At 37.3% G+C, this 25,067-nt stretch overlaps 1 protein-coding gene across 1 annotated transcript; it reads left to right on the top strand.

Moving 5' to 3' along the window:
* The first annotated feature begins 1,047 nt into the window (after nt 1-1,047).
* On the top strand, nt 1,048-3,921 carry LOC146921939 (receptor-like protein kinase FERONIA). Its single transcript, XM_085715151.1, has 2 exons — nt 1,048-2,640; nt 2,719-3,921. Exons 1-2 carry the CDS (start codon nt 1,152-1,154, stop codon nt 3,585-3,587), a joined length of 2,358 nt encoding a protein of 785 aa, XP_085571277.1. The 5' UTR covers nt 1,048-1,151; the 3' UTR covers nt 3,588-3,921.
* Nucleotides 3,922-25,067: the final 21,146 nt, after the last annotated feature.

The following is a 25,067-nucleotide window of genomic DNA, read 5'->3' as shown; positions in this document are numbered from 1 at the left end:
GATTCAAATAAAGTGCAGAACATAAGGATAATCACAACTTTGCAGATAAAGGATAATCATAACTTCATAAATTATTGATTCATTACATCAAGATTAAATCATTAAAATAAGTCATCAAACTAAACTGTATACAGCTCCTAGGCATTACATCAAACAAAAGAAAATGTTGAAAAGACCACCTCAACGTCCTCGTGTCCTGGACTTAACGTTTTATTTTATTCAAAAAACTAATGGAACAGATTATTTTGACTAACATAGATGAATGAAAATAAAGAACTAATATAAACGTTTTAGAAATTATGAGACCAAAATGAAACTCATAAATTAGTTACGTGACTAACTGTCCAATTAAACATTTTTGTTTGTATTCTACATCGGTCTTATTTTGTGTTAGACTAAGAATTTCAAGACCTTGTGTGAAATTATTTTTCATAGATTGGATTTGGTGACATGGTTTTTGGTGGGTAACAAAACATTGACCCATTAAATAGTCAAAGTCAAAAGATAAAAATAAATAAATATACAAACATTTCTACACACTCAACAAAAAGTATGAACTTTATCTTTAAAAAAAAAAGTATGAACATTTATACACACTCAACAAAAAGTATGAACTTTATCTTTAAAAAAAAAAGTATGAACTTTATCTTTAAAAAAAAAAGGTACGAACTTTCCTAAAAAAAAGGTATAAACTAATTGTGTCAAAAAAAAAAAAAAGTATGAACTTATTTGCACTTTCATATATCTGCTAGTTTTTTATATCATATTTAACTAAATTTTACAAAAACTAGTTTGTAAGGCAAGAGGGATATCATATCATGTGAGACTTGATTTTTTCAATACATCTTAATCGATAAATTCTAATACCATATTAAAACTTTACATCGATTGTTGATCACTCTTATAAAACTGACTTATAAGACGAGATGTGACACCTTACTCTTATCAAAACTCTTATTACTAATATTTTTTGACTTGAGTTTTTCCTAATAAAGTCTTTTATTATTAAGATATGATGTTACTTGAGTATAAGAAATAAAACAAAAACAGAACTTTCAATACAAAAAAGTTAGGCCAAGCAAAATGAATTTTTTTGATCTTAAGATAACATAGAAGTAAACCAAACATTACTCCTCCCTTAAATCTCAAACATGAAGGAAACTCACATAACAGTGTCATCTAGATTTGCAACTATCCTTAGACACCTCTTAATATTGTTCTTCTTCTTTTTCTTCATTCATTTAACATCTTGTGATGATTCTACAAACATCCCTTCAGACAAAATCCTCCTTAACTGTGGTTCATCTGGATCATCAACATACAATGGTGTAAATTGGATAGGAGACATTGGAACACCTTTCTTACCTCAACCATATGACACAACTTCATCAACAACAAACTTACTCTCAAACACATACGAAGTAGCACCAAAAATCCCATATTCAACTGCAAGAATAATTCATCATTCTCCATTGACCTACTCATTCCCTTTCTCTTCCAAAGGCCTTAAATTCATTCGTTTATACTTTCTCTCAACTTCATATTTACCAATAGAGTATTCAAATTCCAATTCCTATTTTTCGGTCAAATCCGGTCCTTACACTCTTGTTAACAATTTTAATCCATTACTTGCTTCAGAAGAAATCAACTCACCTTATATTACCAAGGATTTCTTTGTTAACATCAATGAAAAGAAACTCAACATTACTTTCACTCCATCTCCTCAAATTCACAAAGCTTTTGCTTTTATAAATGGAATTGAAATATTCTCAGTACCTAACAAATTATTCTCTCATGCTTCAAATTACAAGGTTCATGTTCCTTACCTTGGACACAAAGAATCGCTTATTATCAACGCTGAATATGCTTTTGAGAAGCTTTACATGGTCAACATGGGTAATAGTAAAAATGCATTTGGGTCATGGTTAGATGATATCAACTACATATCTGGTTCACAAGCTGGAACTACTCTTAACTGTAAGGGTGCTAGTAATATGAATCAACGTTTTCTCGATTCAAATGACTATAACTATTCAGCACCTGAAGAATTATATTGGTCTGCAAGAACAATGAGTGGTAGCAATGGTGATTCCAACATGAGGTACAATCTAACATGGTCATTTAGTGTTGATTCTGGATTCAAGTACCTTGTTAGGCTTCATTTCTGTGAGATATCGATGTCGGTAACAGATATTAATCAGAGGGTGTTTGGTGTTTATATAAACAACCAGACAGCAGAGGAGAAATTGGATTTAGTTGCTTTGGCTGGTGAACCTTTTACTCCTTTGTATAGAGACTATGTTGTAATGGTTTCTGTAGAGACTATGTTGATCTCACTTCATCCTAATTTGGAGTCAAAACCAAAGTATGCTGATGCTATATTGAATGGTGTTGAGATTATCAAGTTAAGTGATAGCAATTTTAATCTTGCTGCAAGTTTCCAATTGAAGAATGAAAGATTACACAATAAGAATAAATTTCCAATTTTTATTGTTGTTGTAGCCAGTACTTTAGGTTCCTCTTTGGGACTTTTCATAACATTTTTCATTCTTAGAAGAAAAGGGTGGACAGTAATAAAAAGGGGAACTTTGAATTCTACTGCAAAAGGTGAAGAAAAGATTCAAGTAAAAGTGATATCAGGTAATTGTTATCAATTCACTTTAGCAGAGATTATATCAGCAACAAATAACTTCAGTGATGATCTTGTAATTGGTGAAGGTGGTTTTGGAAAGGTATACAAAGGAATCATCATGCTTGATGGAGCGACTAATGTGGCGATAAAGCGCGCAAAACCAAGTTCACGGCAAGGACTTAAGGAATTTCAAAATGAGATCAATTTTCATTCATTTTATCACATGAATTTAGTGTCATTGTTGGGCTACTGCCAAGAGAGCATTGAACTTATACTTGTGTATGAATACATGGATCAAGGTCCACTTTGTGATCATTTATACAAGAAACAGAAGCAACCACTTTCATGGAATAAAAGACTAGAGATTTGTGTTGGTGCAGCTAGAGGAATCCATTACCTTCATACAGGTAGAAAGAATCCAGTGATTCATCGTGATATAAAGTCGTCGAACATATTATTGGATCAGAATTTGGTACCGAAGGTTGCAGATTTTGGGTTGTCTAGAATGGTTAACTCTATTTACCACACTCATGTTAGCACCGAGGTTAAAGGTACATTTGGATATTTAGACCCTGAGTACTATAAGAGAAGAAAAGTAAGTGAAAAAAGTGATGTTTATTCATTTGGGGTGGTTTTGTTTGAAGTGTTGAGTGGAAGACCAGCAGTGAATTCTCTGGCAGTGGAAGAGGAAAATGAGAAAGTTGGTTTGGTAGAATGGGCCTTGAGTTGTTACCAAAGTGGAACTATTGATAAATTGGTTGATTCTTGTTTAGAAGGAAAAATAGGGCAAGAATGCTTAATGGCCTTTGTGGAAATTGGTGTTAAGTGCTTGGCTAGCAAGAGTTCAGAAAGGCCAACTATGGGAGAGGTGGTCAGTAATTTGGAGAAAATTCTTTCCTTGCAAGAGAGTTTGGAGGGACAGGAGGAAATCAACACAGATTATATGGATACATAGCACCAAGGAGTGTTCGGTATCCGACATATGTCTGTATTTGACACGAACACAACATAGCACCAAGGCGTCAACATATCATATTGATTCGTAGCACTATGCGTGTTCGGTATCCGATACATGTTGGTGTTTGACACTAACACAACATTGTCACGTGTATTAGTTTGTGTGTTTTAATCCATAATCATGATTAACAAATGCGTAAGAGTTTAGCTTGTTTTGTTTGGATAAGCTTGTTAGGTAGTTACAAGAGACTTTCTCTCTAAGTCATTGCATATAAATACTTGCTTGTAACTCAATTTCACAATCCAATGAGAATAACAACTTTCCAATATTATCTTCTCTCTTTCATCAATCCATAACAAACCCTAACCACCATAACTAACTTCATCTCCTTCATTAGAAACCCTAATTTTAGATTGCTTGTGCATGAAGAAACCATAGTTGCGCTAATAATTGGCATCTAGATCCTTGGGTTACCATTCAGGGAAACACGAGAGATATTGTGAGGGGTGAATTTTCTGGGAATTTTCTGGGAAACACGAGTGAAGTGTGAAGATTCATAGGCTTCGTGCAATGCAATAATGGCCAACAATGGAGGTTTTGGTACAAACATAGTGGTTATTGATGGGAAGAACTGGGAGAGGTGGAGTGCATTGATGAAATCACTCTTTGGTGTGTAAGATGTTCTTGAATTGGTGGAGAATGGATATGAAGATCTTGCTCCAAAAGCAACAGATGTTCAAAGTGCTGCATTCAAGGAGCAGAAAAAGAAAGATTGCAAGGCATTGTTCTACATTCATCAAAATGTAGATTCCAATCACTTTGAAAAGATTTCAAAGATAACAAGTGTAACGCCCTATTTCTACTTAAGCGATAAAACACGCGAATAAAGAATATATTCAAGAAATAGACGCTACGTCTTCAACAAAAATCCAAAAAAACATGCATATATAAAATTCCTCAATAGTCGCAACGAATATAAATCATACATCTCCAAAGTATACATGCCATGCGATCAATACACATCATCATATAAATTCTCCAAATCCCGACAAGTGGTTAAAATCTCAATAATAAAATAAGTTCAACGAAACATAAGACCGACGCCTAATCAGAGCCTAATCTAAGACTCCAAGAAACGATAACGGAGATTAGCTCCCGCTATCCAAGCACTCACCAAAAGCAAACTACTCCTGCACTCCGTCTACCCATTCATACAAACAGGTAGGCGGTGAAAACCACTGAGGGTTAGCTTCACAGCAATCATAATCAACATAAACAGTTTGACATAAATGAATCAAATCAAGTCTCAAATAATTTACATAAGCAATTAACTTCAATATACACATTCACACAACCATTCCAAATATTACAAGTATGTACTCATCAAACACACTTATCACCAACAATCATCGTTCACATGCAACAAATAAGACTCATGCCAAAATGATATGCGCCTATACTCGACACATATATGCATGTGGTACCAAATCTCCTCAAGGTCGTCACCCATGATGCAACAAAAACATCATTATCAATGTAACAGCCCGATTTTCGCTAGTTTTATTTTATTATTTATTTATGTGTATTATATGTGCTCATGTGTGATTATTTGCCTCTGTGTGTATTTTTGGTTGGGAATTGTAGAATTCGGTGTTAGAAGGGTATTTTAGTCATTTTGGACTTGGGGGCATTTTGGTCATTTTGAGAGTAAGGGTAATTTTGTAATTTTGGTTGAGGATTATTTTTAGTGCTTAGTGAGAGTTATTATTTCACCAAGTTACTAGAGAGGGCGTAGTAATTATTTTATTTACCGGTAAGTGACCGTTAGTGTGATGTTTTACCGTTAAGTGAGTTAAACCATTTTTGGGTGTTAGAATAGAAATGGGTTAGGCCCATTAAGGTGTGGTGAGTTAAGCCCAATTAAGGGAGCCTATATAAACTAATGTTAGTAGAGGAATAGGGTTTTACCACATTTGTTCATTTGAGAAGAGAAGAGATAGAGACTAGAGAGAAGAACAAGAACAAGGGTTAGAGCTAGAAGAGGGGATTCATCATCTAGGAGCTAAATTGAAGCTTGGGTTAGAGATTCTTGGTGCTAGAGGTATGAGGGTTAGGCTTCACTCATAATTTCATAACCTTTTCTTTTTACCCATTTTGTGAAATTGATGAATTGAACCTAAATGTTGTGAATTCGTGCATGATTGTTGTTGTTATGTTTGAGAACATGATTTGCATGATATTTGTATGTGAGTATGTGAATTAACATGACGAAATGAATAAATATGGGTATATTGTGTTCTTGAGCAAATTTGATGAGAAATGAGGTTGTGATGTTTAATTGTGCATGAATTCGTGTTCATTAGTTGTTGTTGATGATTGTTGAACTGTTAGAATCGAATTGGTATAACTGGAATCGTTGTTTATGGATTCATGAGGAGATTTGTGGTTATGTTGGTATTTTGAGAAAATTTTGTGATTTTGATGAAATGAGCTATATTGTTTTTCCTAATGCTTGAATCATGTTTGTTTAAGTGTATTGAACCTCTTTTGACCCATAAACACTTTTTGGAACTTGGTTTGGGAGCTGGGGGATTTGAAAAATGGGATTTTGGGTGAAAATGGTGTGAAAACCCGTAACTGCTGAAGAAATTCGCCAGAATTTCGCTAATAGCGAAACTGTCTGGAGTTTTTTCGCTAATAGCGAAAATTGAGCTAATAGCGAAATTGCCCAGAAACAGTTTTTCTGTTTTGTTTGTTTTGAGCTTTTGGGGACCAATCCAATACTTCTAAAATGTTTCTTTGGACTTAATTAACATCTGTTTATACCTTTAATCATACTGGAACATGATTTGAATTAGTTTGGACTTAAATTTGTGAAAATCGTCTAACTTTTATAAAAACGGTCCAAACGTTGATTTTTCCGAAAACTCGTTTTTCTCCGGAGTTTGAGGTGGGATTAAAGTTGTATATTGTTCATATGATTTCTAAAATTGGTTGTGATTGGTTTCATCAAGTAGTAACTTGTTTTGCTTTGAAAATGAGAATTTTTGTGAAAAGTGATAAAGTGAGACGAAATTTGAGTTTTTCAAGAATTCATCGTATTTGGCCGATGAAATGCTTATGTAACCTCTACTGCACATATATGTGACTTGTGAGAACACATGGCATAGGCAATTGAGCTTGTTTACTTGGTTTTGACTTAAATGCTCAATTACTTGAAATATTTTGACTTTGAGAGACGAATTTGATTAAAAATGATTTTTGAGAACCTATTGCTTATCAACCTTTTATGAATGGATTAATATGATTATGAGATGATGTATGAATGGTTGTTGAGTGAGGAATATGATGTTTGTGATCATTGATAGGGCCAAACCGCAAGTGCACGGCCTATCGAAGTAATAGTAGTAAGAAGAGTATCGTTCCGCTAGGGAGTTGTGAATTCAATTAACTTTTAGAGAATGATTAGAAGAGAAAAGTTTATAAAAAAAGGGGTTTAATTGCTGAAAGTAAATAACAATAATATAAAAGAGCCTTGGGATCATTGGTTCATCATAATGACAAATCCTTCACTAGGCAAGACCTAAACATCTAATTTCATGGTTTACACACTAATTTCTAAAGACCAGTTTCCCTTAGCCCCTCACCTTTCCGATGAAAGTCCGGTGAGAGTTTACTTCTAGCAACCAAGCCTATTTCGCTGACATGATTACTAGAAGATGCATAGAGGATTGAAACTACTCTTTGTCTCAATAATTGCAAAGACTATTTCACTGTTTTGCAATTATTGTCTAGATTCACTTGTTCCAACATCAAGACTCCGCTCTCGCTTTATGAATTGATGTTTGGGATGATGGATTAACGATTATCAAACCCTCCGCTTTCGCTTCCACAGTTTGATAATTGTTAATCCACGTTAAGACGGTGAATCTAGATTAGAAATTAGGGTTACATAGAAATTAGGGTTTAAGCTTGGTTTGTTTAGGATTACGTCATTAGACTCCCCAACAATCCTAAGACGAAGAAGTCTACTCACTAACGTTCATTGTAGACATGGGGGAAGAAGAGAGAAAATAGTAATATAAAAGAACAATAATATAAAAGTGAACTTTTATTCCAAGAACAAAAGATGAATATTTGTGATGGAGAGCTACTCTATTTATAGCTTTACAATTGACTTAAAATCTAAGCAACTACAAGGGCTATTCGGTAAAACTAAAACAGGGTAACTTGGGCTTCAAGCAAAAGCAGCAAAAGGCATCCTGAGAGGTGGCACGGCCGTGCCACATGTTGGCACGGGCCGTGCCAAGCTTCTGACTTGGGGGCTTTATATTTTTGTTCTGAATCTTTTGTATTTTCGTTCCAAATCAGCTCCAGACTCCTTTCTTTTGCTCCAAGACACCTTCCATCATATATTCGTTCCTAAAATATAAAATATGCAATTTGTAGTAAACTATCTCAAAAAGGAAATAATATTTAAATAAAATAAAACTAAATCTAATTAAAACGAAACTAAATAATGCATAAAAATAGACTAAATATAGACTCATCAAACTCCCCCACACTTGAATCTTTGCTTGTCCTCAAGCAAAATGCAATAGACATTAGCAGCAATAAAAGATTAATCATGGCAATGTAATTGAAAACACAAGTCTCATTGAAGGTTTTGTTTCAAGTACACTAATCACAATTTCAAACATTCCTCGTGAACCTATTCAACCCAACATCAAGTCTCAAGTGAGTGTGTGTGTGCAGTCCAACCTATTTCTTGCTCCTGTATAAGACAGATATTATGAGGAACATGTTCTATCCTTAATGCTAAAGTAACCGAGAAAAGTCCTTTCTTCATTTCATATAAGAGTGATGGGAATTTAAGTTAAAATTAAATTAAATTAACAATTAAGCACAAAGGGGCTGCAGATGCTTAGGGGCTATCTATCCTCATAGGAAGTCTTTTTGGATGTAATTGTCCTTTCCCCTAGATTCAAAATCACCCTAAGCAGTGCTGCAAAATATTTTTTATTTCATCTCCGCATAGGAAGTCTTTTTGGATGTAATTGTCCTTTCCCCCTAGCATTGATGAATTTGTTTCACTTTAAGTTCAAATTAGGGAGTCACCACCACAATTAGGAAGTTAGGGATTGTCCTTTTCCCCACATGTTGGTGCCATTCTCCCGCCCCATTATAACTTTAACAATTAAGCATATAACAATTAAGAACATTGATTATTTTCCCGCACAAACTTATACTACTTTTACTCTGAAGACTTTAAAGGGTCTAAGTTAACACTAAAGATAGAACGTGCTCCTTAAAATACCTATTCATACATTTACTCAAAGATTGCAACTGGGTGCTTTTCTCATTGGAGATTTTTCACAATAAAACAAGATGTGGGTATAGCAAGAACACAAGAAACACAAGAAATCACTTTCATGTACAAGAAACAACCTTTAAAGAAGAGACAAAACAAAAAAATTTATGCCATATTTTGCATTAAAAACAAGCTACTAATCATGCCTCTTGCTATAAAAACAAAATAAAAGAATAAAGTTCAAGGGAGTTTGGGAACACTACGACTCTAGACAATTTATTAGGCCCCCCCACACTTAGGGGAAGCATTGTCCTCAATGATTCAAAGAAAAAGAAATTAAAAGAGAAGAAGTAGAAGAAGAGGAAAGAAGAAGGAGTAGAAGAGAGAGAGTAGTAGAAAGAGAGAAGAGATAAGGGAAGAGAGGAAGAGGAAAGCTCACATTTGTTCATTGAGGTCCATAAGGTGGACTTTGGAGGGTGAAGGTGTTGCGTCATGTTTTGGAGCATGTGATTATTTTCTTTATTTATTCAATTGCTCATTTGGACATTGTTCCTTTCGACACCTTGTCCTTGTTTCTCGGTGCTTATTCTTTGAACTTTGGTTTGCATCTATGCCCGCCGTTCATCATTATAGCTTCCACCGGCTTCTTGTTTATGATGCAAGTTTGCACCTACCTCCTCTTCATTACCACCATCATCTCCATCATTATGTACCTGTGGGTTAGTACCAACATAAAACAAATTTTCCACCGCCTCCGGATTAGTTATTTCCGAATTAGATAGAATAGTCAAACAAATTCTCCATTCATATTGGTAATTGTGAGTATGGCCATGGGTTCTAAGGAAGGACAAAATAGTATATAAGTCTAGATAATAGTTCCCCTCTATCCTCTTGATCCCTTGATTCACACTCACCCCAAACTTCCTAGCAAGAAAAGTGATGATTCCACCTACCATTATATCACCCTTATCATTCGGTTTCTTTTTAACAATTGAAACAAGATAATCAAGCAAATAATAGCAAATGTTAATATGATGGTTATAAAGCATAGTCCACAACATAAAAAAAAACTCATTAATCCTCATCATTCCTACCTCTTTCCGACTCTATTATGCATCCATGCCCATCTTTGGTTTTCATTAAACTCACCGGCTTCATGGCCATGATATTCTTCCTCTTGGTGCAAGTTAGCACCTTCTCCCACATCATAGTGCAAGTTAGCATCGTCTCCCTCATCATCATCTTGCTCACTAAGAACCTGCACATCATCAACATACAACAAATTTGCTTCCACCTCGGTGGTAGTCCGAGATGGGTTAGGAAGTAAAAGCATAATAGGCACATTAAGCTTTGAGTTGGTGATGGAGTGGTGGACGAGGTTTGATGAAATTTATAGCAATGAGGGTGTCCATGTTAAGTCTATTGTTTCCCTCAATTTGTTTGATCCCCTCATCCTCACCAATTCCAAAATGCCTAGCTATGTATGTAATGATGCCACCCACTACTATATCTCCTTTACCGGCCGGTCTAGTACCGAGAAAGTCTAGGTAATCAATCAAATAAAAGCAAGTGTTGACTGGGTGGTTGTAGAGCATTGCCTATAACATGAACAACTCATCGGTTCTAGTGTTTCCAAGCTCGGTTCTACCCCAAATAGTGCAAGCCATTACCCTTTGAAGGTACCTAAGTACGGGGTTGTGAATGTTGCTAGCTTTGTTGGCTCTAGAGACAAATTGGGTTAGACCGGTGATGCGTTCCCAAAAGGCAGCTGGTTGGTAGTTATCCGGTTTTAGGCTAGGGTCCCAAGAATCATGAATATACCCCTCATTTGCAAAACCTATGGTACCACAAAAGTGCTGTAGAGACATATCATAATTATCATTCATTAACCGGAAAGAAACTCTATGCTTAGGGTTATCAAAATCCAACTTATCTTTAGTAAAAAAAAAAATAATTGAGCTTAAAAATTCATAAGTGAAATTTTTATAACCGCGCATAGGTTTCAACAAATCAGTCCAACCTAGCCTTCCTATAAGCCTATAAACATCAGCACTAAGCTCTAGCATATTCAAAGTATGAGAATCGGGATATCGAGAAGGATGCAAGGAATTAGATATTAGAATTGTATACCTGTCCCGTTGCTTGTTGTCTCGGAATTGGATTCCATGATTCTTTACTTGTGCTTGCTTCTTTGAGGGAGGACCTCCGAAAGAGCTTGTTGGTTCCTTACCACTTCTTCTTGAAGCCATATGACCTTGGGTGTGGATTGGTTTTGAAGGTTTAGGGTTTGGGAAGATATTTGGTGGAAAGGATTGGTTAAGGGTTGGGGGTTAATGGAGTATGAATTTGGTGTTTGGTTGGATGAAGGTTGTTTTTGATCGGTGGTTAAGTTTGGAATGATGAATTGGGATAATTTGGTTAAGAATTTGTTGGATTTGGTGGAGTTATGGAGGTTTGGAGGTTGGGGGTTAATGGAGTTTTTAGAGAGAAGTGAGTGAATGGGGAAGGAGAAGAAATTTTTTTGAAGGTATGTGGTGTAGAAGCTTGGCACGGGCAGTGCCAACATTGGCACGGGAAGTGCCAACATTCTGCCAGTTTTTTAGTTTTGGGTGGTTTTGGGTTAGCACGGCCGTGCCAACATTCTGGTCACGGGGGCTTCAAAATTTTCAGTTTTTCTTGAATCATACTTGGACAATTACCTACAAAACAACTTAAAACAACTTATGATGCAAGTTTGCACCTACCTCCTCTTCATTACCACCATCATCTCCATCATTATGTACCTGTGGGTTAGTACCAACATAAAACAAATTTTCCACCACCTCCGGATTAGTTATTTCCGAATTAGATAGAATAGTCAAACAAATTCTCCATTCATATTGGTAATTGTGAGTATGGCCATGGGTTCTAAGGAAGGACAAAATAGTATATAAGTCTAGATAATAGTTCCCCTCTATCCTCTTGATCCCTTGATTCACACTCACCCCAAACTTCCTAGCAAGAAAAGTGATGATTCCACCTACCATTATATCACCCTTATCATTCGGTTTCTTTTTAACAATTGAAACAAGATAATCAAGCAAATAATAGCAAATGTTAATATGATGGTTATAAAGCATAGTCCACAACATAAAAAAAAACTCATTAATCCTCATCATTCCTACCTCTTTCCGACTCTATTATGCATCCATGCCCATCTTTGGTTTTCATTAAACTCACCGGCTTCATGGCCATGATATTCTTCCTCTTGGTGCAAGTTAGCACCTTCTCCCACATCATAGTGCAAGTTAGCATCGTCTCCCTCATCATCATCTTGCTCACTAAGAACCTGCACATCATCAACATACAACAAATTTGCTTCCACCTCGGTGGTAGTCCGAGATGGGTTAGGAAGTAAAAGCATAATAGGCACATTAAGCTTTGAGTTGGTGATGGAGTGGTGGACGAGGTTTGATGAAATTTATAGCAATGAGGGTGTCCATGTTAAGTCTATTGTTTCCCTCAATTTGTTTGATCCCCTCATCCTCACCAATTCCAAAATGCCTAGCTATGTATGTAATGATGCCACCCACTACTATATCTCCTTTACCGGCCGGTCTAGTACCGAGAAAGTCTAGGTAATCAATCAAATAAAAGCAAGTGTTGACTGGGTGGTTGTAGAGCATTGCCTATAACATGAACAACTCATCGGTTCTAGTGTTTCCAAGCTCGGTTCTACCCCAAATAGTGCAAGCCATTACCCTTTGAAGGTACCTAAGTACGGGGTTGTGAATGTTGCTAGCTTTGTTGGCTCTAGAGACAAATTGGGTTAGACCTGTGATGCGTTCCCAAAAGGCAGCTGGTTGGTAGTTATCCGGTTTTAGGCTAGGGTCCCAAGAATCATGAATATACCCCTCATTTGCAAAACCTATGGTACCACAAAAGTGCTGTAGAGACATATCATAATTATCATTCATTAACCGGAAAGAAACTCTATGCTTAGGGTTATCAAAATCCAACTTATCTTTAGTAAAAAAAAATAATTGAGCTTAAAAATTCATAAGTGAAATTTTTATAACCGCGCATAGGTTTCAACAAATCAGTCCAACCTAGCCTTCCTATAAGCCTATAAACATCAGCACTAAGCTCTAGCATATTCAAAGTATGAGAATCGGGATATCGAGAAGGATGCAAGGAATTAGATATTAGAATTGTATACCTGTCCCGTTGCTTGTTGTCTCGGAATTGGATTCCATGATTCTTTACTTGTGCTTGCTTCTTTGAGGGAGGACCTCCAAAAGAGCTTGTTGGTTCCTTACCACTTCTTCTTGAAGCCATATGACCTTGGGTGTGGATTGGTTTTGAAGGTTTAGGGTTTGGGAAGATATTTGGTGGAAAGGATTGGTTAAGGGTTGGGGGTTAATGGAGTATGAATTTGGTGTTTGGTTGGATGAAGGTTGGTTTTGATCGGTGGTTAAGTTTGGAATGATGAATTGGGATAATTTGGTTAAGAATTTGTTGGATATGGTGGAGTTATGGAGGTTTGGAGGTTGGGGGTTAATGGAGTTTTTAGAGAGAAGTGAGTGAATGGGGAAGGAGAAGAAATTTTTTTGAAGGTATGTGGTGTAGAAGCTTGGCACGGGCAGTGCCAACATTGGCACGGGAAGTGCCAACATTCTGCCAGTTTTTTAGTTTTGGGTGGTTTTGGGTTAGCACGGCCGTGCCAACATTCTGGTCACGGGGGCTTCAAAATTTTCAGTTTTTCTTGAATCATACTTGGACAATTACCTACAAAACAACTTAAAACAACTTATGATGCAAGTTTGCACCTACCTCCTCTTCATTACCACCATCATCTCCATCATTATGTACCTGTGGGTTAGTACCAACATAAAACAAATTTTCCACCACCTCCGGATTAGTTATTTCCGAATTAGATAGAATAGTCAAACAAATTCTCCATTCATATTGGTAATTGTGAGTATGGCCATGGGTTCTAAGGAAGGACAAAATAGTATATAAGTCTAGATAATAGTTCCCCTCTATCCTCTTGATCCCTTGATTCACACTCACCCCAAACTTCCTAGCAAGAAAAGTGATGATTCCACCTACCATTATATCACCCTTATCATTCGGTTTCTTTTTAACAATTGAAACAAGATAATCAAGCAAATAATAGCAAATGTTAATATGATGGTTATAAAGCATAGTCCACAACATAAAAAAAAACTCATTAATCCTCATCATTCCTACCTCTTTCCGACTCTATTATGCATCCATGCCCATCTTTGGTTTTCATTAAACTCACCGGCTTCATGGCCATGATATTCTTCCTCTTGGTGCAAGTTAGCACCTTCTCCCACATCATAGTGCAAGTTAGCATCGTCTCCCTCATCATCATCTTGCTCACTAAGAACCTGCACATCATCAACATACAACAAATTTGCTTCCACCTCGGTGGTAGTCCGAGATGGGTTAGGAAGTAAAAGCATAATAGGCACATTAAGCTTTGAGTTGGTGATGGAGTGGTGGACGAGGTTTGATGAAATTTATAGCAATGAGGGTGTCCATGTTAAGTCTATTGTTTCCCTCAATTTGTTTGATCCCCTCATCCTCACCAATTCCAAAATGCCTAGCTATGTATGTAATGATGCCACCCACTACTATATCTCCTTTACCGGCCGGTCTAGTACCGAGAAAGTCTAGGTAATCAATCAAATAAAAGCAAGTGTTGACTGGGTGGTTGTAGAGCATTGCCTATAACATGAACAACTCATCGGTTCTAGTGTTTCCAAGCTCGGTTCTACCCCAAATAGTGCAAGCCATTACCCTTTGAAGGTACCTAAGTACGGGGTTGTGAATGTTGCTAGCTTTGTTGGCTCTAGAGACAAATTGGGTTAGACCTGTGATGCGTTCCCAAAAGGCAGCTGGTTGGTAGTTATCCGGTTTTAGGCTAGGGTCCCAAGAATCATGAATATACCCCTCATTTGCAAAACCTATGGTACCACAAAAGTGCTGTAGAGACATATCATAATTATCATTCATTAACCGGAAAGAAACTCTATGCTTAGGGTTATCAAAATCCAACTTATCTTTAGTAAAAAAAAATAATTGAGCTTAAAAATTCATAAGTGAAATTTTTATAACCGCGCATAGGTTTCAACAAATCAGTCCAACCTAGCCTTCCTATAAGCCTATAAACATCAGCACTAAGCTCTAGCATATTCAAAGTATGAGAATCGGGATATCGAGAAGGATGCAAGGAATTAGATATTAGAATTGTATACCTGTCCCGTTGCTTGTTGTCTCGGAATTGGATTCCATGATTCTTTACTTGTGCTTGCTTCTTTGAGGGAGGACCTCCGAAAGAGCTTGTTGGTTCCTTACCACTTCTTCTTGAAGCCATATGACCTTGGGTGTGGATTGGTTTTGAAGGTTTAGGGTTTGGGAAGATATTTGGTGGAAAGGATTGGTTAAGGGTTGGGGGTTAATGGAGTATGAATTTGGTGTTTGGTTGGATGAAGGTTGTTTTTGATCGGTGGTTAAGTTTGGAATGATGAATTGGGATAATTTGGTTAAGAATTTGTTGGATTTGGTGGAGTTATGGAGGTTTGGAGGTTGGGGGTTAATGGAGTTTTTAGAGAGAAGTGAGTGAATGGGGAAGGAGAAGAAATTTTTTTGAAGGTATGTGGTGTAGAAGCTTGGCACGGGCAGTGCCAACATTGGCACGGGAAGTGCCAACATTCTGCCAGTTTTTTAGTTTTGGGTGGTTTTGGGTTAGCACGGCCGTGCCAACATTCTGGTCACGGGGGCTTCAAAATTTTCAGTTTTTCTTGAATCATACTTGGACAATTACCTACAAAACAACTTAAAACAACTTATGATGCAAGTTTGCACCTACCTCCTCTTCATTACCACCATCATCTCCATCATTATGTACCTGTGGGTTAGTACCAACATAAAACAAATTTTCCACCACCTCCGGATTAGTTATTTCCGAATTAGATAGAATAGTCAAACAAATTCTCCATTCATATTGGTAATTGTGAGTATGGCCATGGGTTCTAAGGAAGGACAAAATAGTATATAAGTCTAGATAATAGTTCCCCTCTATCCTCTTGATCCCTTGATTCACACTCACCCCAAACTTCCTAGCAAGAAAAGTGATGATTCCACCTACCATTATATCACCCTTATCATTCGGTTTCTTTTTAACAATTGAAACAAGATAATCAAGCAAATAATAGCAAATGTTAATATGATGGTTATAAAGCATAGTCCACAACATAAAAAAAAACTCATTAATCCTCATCATTCCTACCTCTTTCCGACTCTATTATGCATCCATGCCCATCTTTGGTTTTCATTAAACTCACCGGCTTCATGGCCATGATATTCTTCCTCTTGGTGCAAGTTAGCACCTTCTCCCACATCATAGTGCAAGTTAGCATCGTCTCCCTCATCATCATCTTGCTCACTAAGAACCTGCACATCATCAACATACAACAAATTTGCTTCCACCTCGGTGGTAGTCCGAGATGGGTTAGGAAGTAAAAGCATAATAGGCACATTAAGCTTTGAGTTGGTGATGGAGTGGTGGACGAGGTTTGATGAAATTTATAGCAATGAGGGTGTCCATGTTAAGTCTATTGTTTCCCTCAATTTGTTTGATCCCCTCATCCTCACCAATTCCAAAATGCCTAGCTATGTATGTAATGATGCCACCCACTACTATATCTCCTTTACCGGCCGGTCTAGTACCGAGAAAGTCTAGGTAATCAATCAAATAAAAGCAAGTGTTGACTGGGTGGTTGTAGAGCATTGCCTATAACATGAACAACTCATCGGTTCTAGTGTTTCCAAGCTCGGTTCTACCCCAAATAGTGCAAGTCATTACCCTTTGAAGGTACCTAAGTACGGGGTTGTGAATGTTGCTAGCTTTGTTGGCTCTAGAGACAAATTGGGTTAGACCGGTGATGCGTTCCCAAAAGGCAGCTGGTTGGTAGTTATCCGGTTTTAGGCTAGGGTCCCAAGAATCATGAATATACCCCTCATTTGCAAAACCTATGGTACCACAAAAGTGCTGTAGAGACATATCATAATTATCATTCATTAACCGGAAAGAAACTCTATGCTTAGGGTTATCAAAATCCAACTTATCTTTAGTAAAAAAAAAAATAATTGAGCTTAAAAATTCATAAGTGAAATTTTTATAACCGCGCATAGGTTTCAACAAATCAGTCCAACCTAGCCTTCCTATAAGCCTATAAACATCAGCACTAAGCTCTAGCATATTCAAAGTATGAGAATCGGGATATCGAGAAGGATGCAAGGAATTAGATATTAGAATTGTATACCTGTCCCGTTGCTTGTTGTCTCGGAATTGGATTCCATGATTCTTTACTTGTGCTTGCTTCTTTGAGGGAGGACCTCCGAAAGAGCTTGTTGGTTCCTTACCACTTCTTCTTGAAGCCATATGACCTTGGGTGTGGATTGGTTTTGAAGGTTTAGGGTTTGGGAAGATATTTTGTGGAAAGGATTGGTTAAGGGTTGGGGGTTAATGGAGTATGAATTTGGTGTTTGGTTGGATGAAGGTTGTTTTTGATCGGTGGTTAAGTTTGGAATGATGAATTGGGATAATTTGGTTAAGAATTTGTTGGATTTGGTGGAGTTATGGAGGTTTGGAGGTTGGGGGTTAATGGAGTTTTTAGAGAGAAGTGAGTGAATGGGGAAGGAGAAGAAATTTTTTTGAAGGTATGTGGTGTAGAAGCTTGGCACGGGCAGTGCCAACATTGGCACGGGAAGTGCCAACATTCTGCCAGTTTTTTAGTTTTGGGTGGTTTTGGGTTAGCACGGCCGTGCCAACATTCTGGTCACGGGGGCTTCAAAATTTTCAGTTTTTCTTGAATCATACTTGGACAATTACCTACAAAACAACTTAAAACAACTTATGATGCAAGTTTGCACCTACCTCCTCTTCATTACCACCATCATCTCCATCATTATGTACCTGTGGGTTAGTACCAACATAAAACAAATTTTCCACCACCTCCGGATTAGTTATTTCCGAATTAGATAGAATAGTCAAACAAATTCTCCATTCATATTGGTAATTGTGAGTATGGCCATGGGTTCTAAGGAAGGACAAAATAGTATATAAGTCTAGATAATAGTTCCCCTCTATCCTCTTGATCCCTTGATTCACACTCACCCCAAACTTCCTAGCAAGAAAAGTGATGATTCCACCTACCATTATATCACCCTTATCATTCGGTTTCTTTTTAACAATTGAAACAAGATAATCAAGCAAATAATAGCAAATGTTAATATGATGGTTATAAAGCATAGTCCACAACATAAAAAAAAACTCATTAATCCTCATCATTCCTACCTCTTTCCGACTCTATTATGCATCCATGCCCATCTTTGGTTTTCATTAAACTCACCGGCTTCATGGCCATGATATTCTTCCTCTTGGTGCAAGTTAGCACCTTCTCCCACATCATAGTGCAAGTTAGCATCGTCTCCCTCATCATCATCTTGCTCACTAAGAACCTGCACATCATCAACATACAACAAATTTGCTTCCACCTCGGTGGTAGTCCGAGATGGGTTAGGAAGTAAAAGCATAATAGGCACATTAAGCTTTGAGTTGGTGATGGAGTGGTGGACGAGGTTTGATGAAATTTATAGCAATGAGGGTGTCCATGTTAAGTCTATTGTTTCCCTCAATTTGTTTGATCCCCTCATCCTCACCAATTCCAAAATGCCTAGCTATGTATGTAATGATGCCACCCACTACTATATCTCCTTTACCGGCCGGTCTAGTACCGAGAAAGTCTAGGTAATCAATCAAATAAAAGCAAGTGTTGACTGGGTGGTTGTAGAGCATTGCCTATAACATGAACAACTCATCGGTTCTAGTGTTTCCAAGCTCGGTTCTACCCCAAATAGTGCAAGTCATTACCCTTTGAAGGTACCTAAGTACGGGGTTGTGAATGTTGCTAGCTTTGTTGGCTCTAGAGACAAATTGGGTTAGACCGGTGATGCGTTCCCAAAAGGCAGCTGGTTGGTAGTTATCCGGTTTTAGGCTAGGGTCCCAAGAATCATGAATATACCCCTCATTTGCAAAACCTATGGTACCACAAAAGTGCTGTAGAGACATATCATAATTATCATTCATTAACCGGAAAGAAACTCTATGCTTAGGGTTATCAAAATCCAACTTATCTTTAGTAAAAAAAAAAATAATTGAGCTTAAAAATTCATAAGTGAAATTTTTATAACCGCGCATAGGTTTCAACAAATCAGTCCAACCTAGCCTTCCTATAAGCCTATAAACATCAGCACTAAGCTCTAGCATATTCAAAGTATGAGAATCGGGATATCGAGAAGGATGCAAGGAATTAGATATTAGAATTGTATACCTGTCCCGTTGCTTGTTGTCTCGGAATTGGATTCCATGATTCTTTACTTGTGCTTGCTTCTTTGAGGGAGGACCTCCGAAAGAGCTTGTTGGTTCCTTACCACTTCTTCTTGAAGCCATATGACCTTGGGTGTGGATTGGTTTTGAAGGTTTAGGGTTTGGGAAGATATTTTGTGGAAAGGATTGGTTAAGGGTTGGGGGTTAATGGAGTATGAATTTGGTGTTTGGTTGGATGAAGGTTGTTTTTGATCGGTGGTTAAGTTTGGAATGATGAATTGGGATAATTTGGTTAAGAATTTGTTGGATTTGGTGGAGTTATGGAGGTTTGGAGGTTGGGGGTTAATGGAGTTTTTAGAGAGAAGTGAGTGAATGGGGAAGGAGAAGAAATTTTTTTGAAGGTATGTGGTGTAGAAGCTTGGCACGGGCAGTGCCAACATTGGCACGGGAAGTGCCAACATTCTGCCAGTTTTTTAGTTTTGGGTGGTTTTGGGTTAGCACGGCCGTGCCAACATTCTGGTCACGGGGGCTTCAAAATTTTCAGTTTTTCTTGAATCATACTTGGACAATTACCTACAAAACAACTTAAAACAACTTATGATGCAAGTTTGCACCTACCTCCTCTTCATTACCACCATCATCTCCATCATTATGTACCTGTGGGTTAGTACCAACATAAAACAAATTTTCCACCACCTCCGGATTAGTTATTTCCGAATTAGATAGAATAGTCAAACAAATTCTCCATTCATATTGGTAATTGTGAGTATGGCCATGGGTTCTAAGGAAGGACAAAATAGTATATAAGTCTAGATAATAGTTCCCCTCTATCCTCTTGATCCCTTGATTCACACTCACCCCAAACTTCCTAGCAAGAAAAGTGATGATTCCACCTACCATTATATCACCCTTATCATTCGGTTTCTTTTTAACAATTGAAACAAGATAATCAAGCAAATAATAGCAAATGTTAATATGATGGTTATAAAGCATAGTCCACAACATAAAAAAAAACTCATTAATCCTCATCATTCCTACCTCTTTCCGACTCTATTATGCATCCATGCCCATCTTTGGTTTTCATTAAACTCACCGGCTTCATGGCCATGATATTCTTCCTCTTGGTGCAAGTTAGCACCTTCTCCCACATCATAGTGCAAGTTAGCATCGTCTCCCTCATCATCATCTTGCTCACTAAGAACCTGCACATCATCAACATACAACAAATTTGCTTCCACCTCGGTGGTAGTCCGAGATGGGTTAGGAAGTAAAAGCATAATAGGCACATTAAGCTTTGAGTTGGTGATGGAGTGGTGGACGAGGTTTGATGAAATTTATAGCAATGAGGGTGTCCATGTTAAGTCTATTGTTTCCCTCAATTTGTTTGATCCCCTCATCCTCACCAATTCCAAAATGCCTAGCTATGTATGTAATGATGCCACCCACTACTATATCTCCTTTACCGGCCGGTCTAGTACCGAGAAAGTCTAGGTAATCAATCAAATAAAAGCAAGTGTTGACTGGGTGGTTGTAGAGCATTGCCTATAACATGAACAACTCATCGGTTCTAGTGTTTCCAAGCTCGGTTCTACCCCAAATAGTGCAAGCCATTACCCTTTGAAGGTACCTAAGTACGGGGTTGTGAATGTTGCTAGCTTTGTTGGCTCTAGAGACAAATTGGGTTAGACCGGTGATGCGTTCCCAAAAGGCAGCTGGTTGGTAGTTATCCGGTTTTAGGCTAGGGTCCCAAGAATCATGAATATACCCCTCATTTGCAAAACCTATGGTACCACAAAAGTGCTGTAGAGACATATCATAATTATCATTCATTAACTGGAAAGAAACTCTATGCTTAGGGTTATCAAAATCCAACTTATCTTTAGTAAAAAAAAAAATAATTGAGCTTAAAAATTCATAAGTGAAATTTTTATAACCGCGCATAGGTTTCAACAAATCAGTCCAACCTAGCCTTCCTATAAGCCTATAAACATCAGCACTAAGCTCTAGCATATTCAAAGTATGAGAATCGGGATATCGAGAAGGATGCAAGGAATTAGATATTAGAATTGTATACCTGTCCCGTTGCTTGTTGTCTCGGAATTGGATTCCATGATTCTTTACTTGTGCTTGCTTCTTTGAGGGAGGACCTCCGAAAGAGCTTGTTGGTTCCTTACCACTTCTTCTTGAAGCCATATGACCTTGGGTGTGGATTGGTTTTGAAGGTTTAGGGTTTGGGAAGATATTTGGTGGAAAGGATTGGTTAAGGGTTGGGGGTTAATGGAGTATGAATTTGGTGTTTGGTTGGATGAAGGTTGTTTTTGATCGGTGGTTAAGTTTGGAATGATGAATTGGGATAATTTGGTTAAGAATTTGTTGGATTTGGTGGAGTTATGGAGGTTTGGAGGTTGGGGGTTAATGGAGTTTTTAGAGAGAAGTGAGTGAATGGGGAAGGAGAAGAAATTTTTTTGAAGGTATGTGGTGTAGAAGCTTGGCACGGGCAGTGCCAACATTGGCACGGGAAGTGCCAACATTCTGCCAGTTTTTTAGTTTTGGGTGGTTTTGGGTTAGCACGGCCGTGCCAACATTCTGGTCACGGGGGCTTCAAAATTTTCAGTTTTTCTTGAATCATACTTGGACAATTACCTACAAAACAACTTAAAACAAAGAAAAACGAACAAAACGAAAGCAATTAAATGCGTGGGTTGCCTCCCACGAAGCGCTCGTTTAATGTCATTAGCTTGACGATCAAAAGGTTTCTCTATCCGATACCTAATCTCTCACTAAGGGACAATGGCATCAAACTAATATTCTCCCCCAAATCACATGTGGTTCTTTCTATAGTCTTGGATCCTATGACATATGGTATGGAAAAACTCTCTGGATCCTTAAGTTTAGATGACAATTTGCTTTGAATGATTGCAATGGATTTCCTAAACTGCTCATCTAACTTGGACTCATCAAACCCTTGTGGGAAATGAATTTTTGGATCATATGGTGGTGATATGTGAGGCTCTCCACTTTCTACTACAACTTTCTCACTTTGTGGCTTTTCACTCTCTACCTCAACCTCAATTTTCTTGGTTTCCACAACGGGGTCTTCTAATTGCTTACCATCCCTAGGTGTAATAGCATTTATTAGGCTTTTGGGGTTGGTTTCAGTTTGACTCGGGAAGACTCCGGAGGGTTGTGGGGAAGAGGTTACTTGTTGGGCTACTTGAGGGATTTGAGTCTCAAGCATTTTGTTGTGAGTAGAAAGAGAATCCACTTTTGCGGAAAGCCTATTGAGAGAGTCATTCAAAATTTCAGCTTTGACTTTAAACTCTTGGTTATGCCTAATGTTATCTAATTCAAAATTTTCTATCAAAAGTTCCAAGTCGGATTTTTGAGAGACTCTTTGGTTGTTTTCAAAACCGGGTGGTGATGTTTGTTGTCCAAAAAGATTTTGAGGGGTTTGAAAAAAAATTTGACTATTCCTAAACCCATAGTTTACCTGCTCGGGACTTCTAACAACACTACCTAGTTGACATTCAACACCAGTGTGACCAAAAATTTCATAAGCTTTACAAGGTGGTGAAGGGGGGAAAAGGTGCATTGATAAAGGTTTTGAGCCATGCCTGAAATCAAAACAGTTAGAGATAGAATGGAAAAAGAGAAAGAGAGAGAGAGAGAGAGAGAGAGAGAGAGAGAGAGAGAGATATTTTTACTTTTTATAAATATATATATATATATATATATATATATTTTTTTTGAAACAAATATAAAACGAAAATAAAATAAAATAGAATAAAATAAAGATTTTTTTTTTTGGTCTAACCACTATTAAAAAGTTAATCAAATTACAACAACTCCCCGGCAGCGGCGCCAAAAACTTGATAGGGCCAAACCGCAAGTGCACGGCCTATCGAAGTAATAGTAGTAAGAAGAGTATCGTTCCGCTAGGGAGTTGTGAATTCAATTAACTTTTAGAGAATGATTAGAAGAGAAAAGTTTATAAAAAAAGGGGTTTAATTGCTGAAAGTAAATAACAATAATATAAAAGAGCCTTGGGATCATTGGTTCATCATAATGACAAATCCTTCACTAGGCAAGACCTAAACATCTAATTTCATGGTTTACACACTAATTTCTAAAGACCGGTTTCCCTTAGCCCCTCACCTTTCCGATGAAAGTCCGGTGAGAGTTTACTTCTAGCAACCAAGCCTATTTCGCTGACATGATTACTAGAAGATGCATAGAGGATTGAAACTACTCTTTGTCTCAATAATTGCAAAGACTATTTCACTGTTTTGCAATTATTGTCTAGATTCACTTGTTCCAACATCAAGACTCCGCTCTCGCTTTATGAATTGATGTTTGGGATGATGGATTAACGATTATCAAACCCTCCGCTTTCGCTTCCACAGTTTGATAATTGTTAATCCACGTTAAGACGGTGAATCTAGATTAGAAATTAGGGTTACATAGAAATTAGGGTTTAAGCTTGGTTTGTTTAGGATTACGTCATTAGACTCCCCAACAATCCTAAGACGAAGAAGTCTACTCACTAACGTTCATTGTAGACATGGGGGAAGAAGAGAGAAAATAGTAATATAAAAGAACAATAATATAAAAGTGAACTTTTATTCCAAGAACAAAAGATGAATATTTGTGATGGAGAGCTACTCTATTTATAGCTTTACAATTGACTTAAAATTGATGAGTCATAGAATAGTCTATTTTATTGCATTATTTAGTATCGTTTTATTTAGATTTGGTTTTATTTTATTTTAATGTTATTTCCTTTTTGAATCTTTTACTTCAAATTGCATTTTATTATATTTTAGGAACGAATATATGGTGGAAGGTGTCTTGGAGCAAAAGAAAGAGGACTGGAGCAAATACAATACAAGAATACGAAGATATGAGACAAAAATATGTCTCTACCAAGTCAGAAGCTTGGCATGGCCCGTGCCAACATGTGGCACGGCCGTGCCACCCTCCAGGACCACTTTTGCTGCTTTTCTTCAAGCCCAAGTTACTCCGTTGCAGCTTTACTGTTTTGCCCTTATAGTAGCTTAGTTTCTAAGTCAATTGTACAGCTATAAATAGAGTAGCACTCCATCATAAACATTCATCTTTTGTTCTTGGAATAAAAGTTCACTTTTATATTATTGTTCTTTTACTTTATTGCTTTCTCTCTTCTTCCCCTATGTCTACAATGAACGTTAGTGAGTAGACACTTCTTTGTCTTGGGATTGTTGGTAAGTCTAATGACATAATCCTAAACAAACCAAGCTTAAACCCTAATTTCTATGTAACCCTAATTTCTAATCTAGATTCACCGTCTTAACGTGGATTAACAATTATCAAACTGTGGAAGCAAAGGCGGAGGGTTTGATAATCGTTAATCCATCATCCCAAACATCAATTCATAAAGCGAGAGCGGAGTCTTGATGTTGGAACAAGTGAACCTAGACAATAATTGCAAAACAGTGAAATAGTCTTTGCAATTATTGAGACAAAGAGTAGTTTCAATCCTCTATGCATCTTCTAGTAATCATGTCAGCGAAATAGGCTTGGTTACTAGAAGTAAAATCTCATCGGAATTTCATCGGAAAGGTGAGGGGCTAAGGGAAACCGGTCTTTAGAAATTAAGGTGTAAACCATGAAATTAGATGTTTAAGTCTTGTTTAGTGAAGGGTTTGTTATTATGATAAACCAATAATCTCAAGGCTCTTTTATTATTATTGTTATTTATCTTCAGCAATTAACCCCCTATTTCATA

Source organism: Medicago sativa, chromosome 5, assembly GCF_051527215.1.
Source record: "Medicago sativa cultivar Bolivia chromosome 5, Bolivia_mono, whole genome shotgun sequence".
Taxonomy (NCBI): domain Eukaryota; kingdom Viridiplantae; phylum Streptophyta; class Magnoliopsida; order Fabales; family Fabaceae; genus Medicago; species Medicago sativa.
The sequence above is the reverse complement of the archived record's forward strand: the minus strand, read 5'-3'. Positions and strand labels throughout refer to the sequence as shown.

Bases quoted from the DNA above. Each gene is read 5' to 3' on its own strand.
- LOC146921939 (XM_085715151.1), top strand. From the start codon at position 1,152: ATGAAGGAAACTCACATAACAGTGTCATCTAGATTTGCAACTATCCTT. The intron at 2,641-2,718 runs GTAATTGTTATC...TAATTGGTGAAG, and splicing joins TCAAGTAAAAGTGATATCAG to GTGGTTTTGGAAAGGTATAC.